Below are 7,478 nucleotides of genomic sequence, written 5' to 3'. Positions count from 1 at the left end.
TACAACCCTTGTAAAGGAAGCTGCCAGATTGGACCAACCAAATCTAGGCCGAGTTTAGGTCGTTAGAGATACTCGAATTATTAGCATCGCCTTACGCGAGGCCACAGCCCAGAAAGTCCAAACCAACGCCCCATCCAAAAATATAATGACAATCAAAGAAAGAAAAAGTGGAGGCCGCCCATACACATTACACGGGGATATATTTCTTGTTTTTGATTTTGAAGGGATTACTTTTATTAATTAAATTTTCAAAATTTAACAATAATTTTTATTGCTACCTCAAGCATTTCTCTAATTCTCTTCGGTTATTTCGAACATGAGTAACCTCAGTGAACCCTAGCGTAACAGATTCGACCCTGGCAGCCAATGAGAGCTTAGTCCAATTGTCAGAAACAAGTCCATATTTTCTCTCCCTCTTCTTTCGTATCGAATTTAGACACTGAAAAATTCAAGTCAAGACAAAAAATCTCCAAGACAAAAGCAGCCGTACAGTCCAACCCCAGAGCTCCACCACACCGCCGCCGCCACCACCACCACCAGAACTCTCTCCCTCTCTTTCCCCTCCGGTCTCCAACAACACCAAAAAGCACCACCGAATCTCCCACTTTTCCCAGATTCTAAAATTTGGAAGAGAAAAAGAAAACGAAAAGCAGTGCTTGTTTTGTTCTTTAATGGAGCCGCCGGAGGATAAGAGAACACCGTTGGATTCGGCGGAGGAGGTAATCCTTCGGTGGGACTCAACTGCGTCGGAGGAAGCGAGAGAGAGAATGATATTCGAATCTGATCGCGACGAGGTCGATCGCTACTTGCAGGCCGTGGATGAAATCCAACAGTCACTATCGTCGGCGTCTCTCTCAGGCGACGAGCAGCAGAGCGGCAACGAGGCCAACTCGACTATCCAGATCGCCATGGCTCGGCTTGAGGACGAGTTCCGCAACATCCTCCTGAACTACACCTCTCCGATCGAGCCAGACTCCTTACACTCCACCGCCACTTCCGCCGATCCCGGCTCCTCCAGTATCTCCTCTACTGGCGCTCCCTCTGCAGAGCTCGACGACCTCGACTACGACCATCTGAGCGAGGAAGATCTCGCGGCCAGCAGCGGCAGATCGAGCTACCGGTCCACGAGCAGCATCCGCGAGATCGATCTGGTGCCTTCGGACGCGGTCCTTGACCTCCGGAGTATCGCCGAGCGGATGGTCTCCGCCGGTTACCTCCGCGAGTGCATTCAGGTGTACGGCAGCGTCCGGAAATTGGCCGTTGACTCGAGTTTCCGGAGGCTGGGGATCGAGAAGCTGAGTATCGGCGACGTGCAGAGGTTGGAGTGGGAGCAGCTGGAAGCGAAGATCCGACGGTGGATACGCGCTGCGAAGGTCTGCGTTAGGGTTGTGTTCGCGAGCGAGAAGAAGCTCTGCGAGGAGATATTCGAAGGGATTGGAAATGCTGTGGATGACGCGTGCTTCATGGAGACTGTGAAGGGCCCGGCGATCCAGCTCTTTAACTTCGCCGAAGCGATCAGCATAAGCCGGCGATCCCCCGAGAAGCTGTTCAAGATCCTCGACCTCCACGACGGGTTGATGGATTTGATTCCAGACATCGACGTCGTGTTCGAGTCCAAATCGTCCGAGTCGATTCGAGTTCAAGCGGCGGAGATTTTGTCTCGGCTGGCGGAGGCGGCGAGGGGGATCCTATCGGAGTTCGAGAACGCGGTGCTTCGGGAGCCGTCGAGGATTCCGGTCCCGGGAGGGACGATTCACCCGCTGACGAGGTATGTGATGAATTACATAAGCTTGATTTCGGATTACAAGCAGACTTTGAATGAGCTTATCGTGTCGAAACCGTCTACCGGGACGAGGTATTCGGGTGATCCGACGACTCCGGATATGGAGTTTGCGGAGCTGGAGGGGAAGACTCCTCTGGCGCTCCATTTGATTTGGGTGACTGTGATTTTGCAATTCAATTTAGAGGGCAAGTCGAAGCACTACAAGGATCCTTCTTTGGCCCATTTGTTTATGATGAACAATGTGCACTACATTGTTGAGAAGGTGAAAGGGTCGCCGGAACTGAGAGAAATGATAGGAGACGATTACCTGAAGAAGCTAACGGGGAAGTTGAGGCAGGCGGCGACGAATTATCTGAGGGCTACTTGGGTGAAGGTGTTGTATAGTCTGAGAGATGAGGGGTTACATGTGAGTGGGAATTTTTCGTCTGGGGTCTCCAAGAATGCTTTGAGAGAGAGGTTTAAGTCGTTCAATGCCATGTTTGAGGAGGTTCACAGGACTCAGGCCACGTGGTTGATACCCGATGTTCAGGTCAGGGAGGAGCTGCGGATATCCATATCCGAGAAGTTGATCCCGGCTTATAGGTCGTTTCTTGGGCGGTTCAGGAGCCATATAGAGAGCGGAAAGCACCCAGAGAATTACATCAAGTACTCGGTCGAGGATTTGGAGACCGCTGTCTTGGATTTCTTCGAGGGTTATCCTGTCTCCCAGCACTTGAGGAGGAGATTTCAGTGAGGGATTGAAGTTGAGTTTTGTGAGTTAGAAAACTAGGACTCAAAATTCTTTTAATTTTTTGTGGAGTATTTGGGTGATGTGCTGCTGCTGGTCAATATGGGATTTCCTGAGCTCTCTGATTCTTTCAGATTTTCATCATTCAATATACTGTGGGTTGGACAAGATCAACTTCTTTGAGAAGATCAGGTAACTCTCCCGAGAATAGCCAAGTCCCTCAGCCTGAATGCTTCTGCCCTGTAAGCATGTGATTTGTTCTCTTACCACAATTCTAGATTTTGTTGCATTTGTTTATATTGGAATTGTTGCATGTGTGTGTTTTTTTTTTCAACTCTCTAATGTCAGTAAGCAGTTTCCTTTTATAGCTTCAGATGATTCTTGTACCATTTTGCACTCTTGGCTCTTGGTAATATAGAAAAATGGAATCTCAGATAAGCATTGACAATCTGAAAGTTTCCTTTTCAGGCTTCGAATGACTTCTATTCCATGTAATGTTTCCAGCCTTGATGAGTCGAATTATCGAAAGTGGAGTATTAGATGAGCTTCGACAATCTAATAGAAAACCTAATACAGAATTGCTTAAGAAGTTAAGATGTTTACTTTGTAAAATCACATGTATGACTATGAGTTCTAATTTGGTAGAAGTTGGTAATCCCGGCAACTATTTATCTTGTTGCTTGGTCTGTTCACTTGTCTCCTTCCAAGCTGAATCCCTCTGTAACTAGTATTGAGATACTTGTGAATAATCAATTTTTTATTTTTATTTTTTTACCAGTTAGGAATTTCATGCTTCAATGAGTTAGTTTTTTATTCTTTTAGTTTGCATCTTTATGTAATTGTGATTCAAATATTCATGTCAATTTTAAAATCCATACTTGATATTCCTCCAAATAAAATGGTGTGATAATTACAGGTGCCTTCTCAAAGTAGATGTCGAAATGTTTAGGTTGGTTTGTTTCACTTACAAGATGTCCTGTGAGAATCTTGGTGCAGCTTTTCTCTCTTTCTTCCCCCTTTTTTTTTGTCCTTCGGTTGGCCAGCCTCTTCCTAACTCACCCTAAACTTAAGCTCAAAAGATGAACACAGGTTCAGCACCCCAGATTAGAAATGGGGTTACTAGGATTCAGCGCTGGCTGTTGGAACAATTAACAGAAAATCCAAGAGATTGGTGCCATTTCAGCATGAAGATATTCATGACAATTAGCAAAGAATTGGATATTTCTTTCTGTCTGATTTGGGAGTGGGAAGATGGGCTTCAAGCCTTCAAGAGGGCCGATATAAGCGAGGCAACATATACCTCCCTTTCAGGGTTATCATGTTGAGTACAAGTCAAGTTAAAAAGTGGCATTTTTGGCATTCTTATATAGTTTGATGGATCACAATAATTCACTTGAAAATTCAAGAGCTATTATAAAATCGACTATTATTTTAAGGAGTTTTTTTTTTTTATTTATTTTTTATTTTTTTAAAAAACAACTATCGCACACATTTTTTTTTTTATATATATATATTTTATTTTTTTTATTTTTTTATTTATTTTATCACAACACCTAATCCAAATTCTATTCATATTTGGATCATATGCAACTAGATGTAGTTTCTGCTTTTAAATTTATAATTCCAACATGAATATCTATTAATCATCAAGAATCGGAATATTTATGTCAATCCCTTTCAACCAAATCAAGAGTATGTGTGGAAACTGGAAATACCTTTTAAAGGGGTAAAAGGGTCCCCGGAATTGCGACCGATGATTATCTCGAGAAAAGCTCTGGGAAATTCGGAGTGACGGCCACTAGCAGGGAAGGCTTTGGTACTATTGTTTGAAAGTTGAGGATTGTGAAGAGTGAGTGGGTTTACGTGTTTAGTGGGTGTTTCTCTTCTAAGGTCTTTAGTGAGGATTTAAAGTCAAAACCTTTAATCCTGTGTTTGAGGTGGTTCAACTGACAACACTATCATTTTCTGCTTTGGCTTTAGTTTGTGTCCCTTGTAGGTGGGCATGCGAGGCAAGCTGGGTGCCATGTATTTTTAACTAGGGCTGTTGGAGCTCTATTTAGTATTTTTTTTTTTTTTTTTTTTGAGTTCTTTTATAGTGACACGGCACTTTTTATTTTTTAATAAAAATCAAGTTGTAGTTTTTTTTTATTAAAAATAAGGTGACATGTCGACATAAAAAGACTTCAGAAAAATACTAAAAGAAGTTCTACCATTTTTCGTTTTTAATTATTTATGTGATACTCACATTTCTATCTTGTGGGCACATGATAAAGGATGCAAGCCTTACTTTCCTTGTATTACATTAGGAGGGCCGTAAACAAGCCGAGTTTAGACGAGTAGTGCCTATCCAAATACGATTCATTTAAAATTTTCATAAGTTCAAGCTCAGTTTGCCTAGAAGCTAAGCAAGTCGAGCACTCAGAACTTGGCTCGCCCAACTCGGCTAATGAAGAATGTATAGAATCTTTTTAAATAATCTTTAACTTAAACAACTCTTCTTTTTAACCATTAGATGAGACAAATTGAATTAAATAACATTAGTAAAACTTTTAACTTACAAACAATCAAATTGAGGATAACTTTCTAATTAAAACTTAAAGTTACTTTTGTTAGCAAGTGTAATGACATGTGTGGCTTTGCTCAAAAGGAGAAGCTTGTATCCCTTTTATAGATTACTTGGGCAATAAATTCTCCTTGCTCTTTCTATGTGAGACAACTGGAGCCTCGACTCAATAAGAGAGGCTTGCATCATTTTTATAGATTACTTGGGCAATAAATTCTGCTTATTCTTTTTATGTGGGAAAATTGAAGCCTTGACTCAATAATAGAGTCTTACATCCCTTTTATAAATTACTTATGTGAGAAATTCTTCTTACTTTTTCCATGTGGAACAATTGGACAAGCCAACCATTCTTGCGATGGGTGTGTGCTTGTTTTTATTTTTTTGATGTGAGATACTTCTGAGCAAGCAAATACAAGAAAAATTTTAAAAAGTTTACTCTTCACAGTAGCAAAAAAAAAAAAAAAAAAGTTTAATATACATGGTAAATATAAGAAATTGACTTTGATAAAAAAAAAATGAAAGGTTTATTATATATACATGGTTAATTATCTAACCTTTTATATATATATATATGTGTGTGTGTGTATGTGTGTGTGTGTTTATTTTAACCAATTAACTCTATATATATAACTAAACCAATTAATTACTTAGTTAACTAAGTTTAATATTCACAATACACTAGTTACTATAAATAATTATAGACTACATGACTACATTCTTAATATTTTAACTATAAGATATTTGGTATTTATTTCATATACTATATAAGCATAAATACTATTTATAATGTATAAACTATTTAATAAGTTATATACTATATATGTATATATATATACAGACACACACAAGTCGAGCTTTATACTATCTTGTTCACAAGCGGCCCATTTAATACTTTAGTTGCGCACGAATTGAGCTTTATCGAGTCAATTCCAAATGAGCTCACAGATAACTTTGTTCGTTTATACCCTTAAATAGATATTTAGTAGACGATTGAGAGTTATGTCCTTAATTATTTCTAATTTCTCTGCTTGAATGCTTTAGCCTGTAAGGTTGTAGTTTATTTTCTCCGATCCACTGGGAATTTGAGAGTACTAAATTATTTTGCTCTCCAATAATAATAGTAAAACAAACTTTTTGATAATATATTATCAAGGTGCGGATGCATAGCCTTCAAGCATTGCCGCCTATTTTCAAAAGCAAATATCTTTACCACTTACAAGAGAAATTCAACGTATAAAGTGGAAGGCAGCGAGAATGGTATGCCAATATATATATATATATGGGTTTTTAGGATATTTATTTATTTATTATTATTATTATTTTATAGTGGTATGGGTTTTTCGGATTTAATCCTTGAGAGTGACTTGTTGGCGGATTATCCTTTGCCCTCTATAATTCAAATCTTATCTTACCATGGATTGACAGATTTCTCTCATAATCTCCGATATCTTATCTTCTATCCCAGCTTCTTCTCCTTACTAATGACTGCCTTTTCTTCGCATCTTTTAATCTTTTTGATTTATTGCTTGATAGCGGAAAAGACCGGCCTTTTTTGACTTCTTTGTCCTCATTTTACCTATAAAAAAATAAAAAAGAGATGTCAAGAAATACCAATAATCATTGAGTTTTGCTTACCCAAAATTCCAATCATCGAGGGCATGGGCGACCACTTTTTCTCATCGGAAGCTACCAAGTGCATGATCTTGTGCAGTATCCATATGATTCCGTTTTATAGCATATTGATATTTGACATCTTCAGCTATGCTAGCTATTTTAGTTAATAAAATATATATATATATATATATATATATATTATTTTTTAATACAAATTTCAACAAATTATATATTCTTCTTTCTTTAAATATTATTTTTTTTATCTTGCCATTTTCTTCCTCTCTCTCGTCTATCTCTTGATGAGACCAATGAAGCAACCACACCAACACACCAAACCATATTTAAAAAAATGCGTGATGAACCAACGTCCAAAAGAAGACGATTCTGCGCGATGAACAAGAATGGCCTCCTCACCATCGTCATGATCTGACTATATTGGCTTTGCATCATCAATACCGTAGTTCCAAAACAAAACCCCAGCAATACCACCGCGAAAAGCTTCGTCCTCCATTTATAACACCAAGGTCTCTACTGTAAAACTTTTCGCTTCATTTAGCTTTGGCTTTCACTCAATCCAGGGCTTCGAGGAGCTCTCATCAATCATCGTTTTCCAGTTCAAGATCCATCATTTGCGGGAATTGCGAAATTTGGAGGTTCAATTCAAGGTTTGGGGATTTGGATTCCGTGGAAGTTTCTCAGTGGAGCAAGAAGCTTGAAAAGTGAAATGGTGTGGATTTTTTTTTTTTTTTTTTACAAAAAGATGTTTGAGAATCTCGTGGAAGTTTCATTCC

General features: G+C 39.2%; 1 protein-coding gene across 2 annotated transcripts; it reads left to right on the top strand.

The window, feature by feature from the left end:
* The first annotated feature begins 299 nt into the window (after positions 1-299).
* On the top strand, positions 300-3,284 carry LOC133862995 (exocyst complex component EXO70A1-like). 2 transcript variants are annotated; one of them, XM_062298951.1, is made up of 2 exons: positions 300-2,702; positions 2,979-3,284. In XM_062298951.1, exon 1 carries the CDS (start codon positions 672-674, stop codon positions 2,514-2,516), a length of 1,845 nt encoding a protein of 614 aa, XP_062154935.1. In that variant the 5' UTR covers positions 300-671; the 3' UTR covers positions 2,517-2,702; positions 2,979-3,284. The 2 variants fall into 2 exon arrangements, with proteins under 2 accessions (XP_062154935.1, XP_062154934.1); XM_062298950.1 differs by having other exon boundaries at positions 300-2,752.
* The last annotated feature ends 4,194 nt before the right edge of the window (positions 3,285-7,478 follow it).

Source organism: Alnus glutinosa, chromosome 3 (assembly GCF_958979055.1).
Source record: "Alnus glutinosa chromosome 3, dhAlnGlut1.1, whole genome shotgun sequence".
NCBI lineage: Eukaryota > Viridiplantae > Streptophyta > Magnoliopsida > Fagales > Betulaceae > Alnus > Alnus glutinosa.
This window is presented reverse-complemented; position numbering and strand designations above follow the sequence as displayed.

Bases quoted from the DNA above. Each gene is read 5' to 3' on its own strand.
- LOC133862995 (XM_062298951.1), top strand. From the start codon at position 672: ATGGAGCCGCCGGAGGATAAGAGAACACCGTTGGATTCGGCGGAGGAG.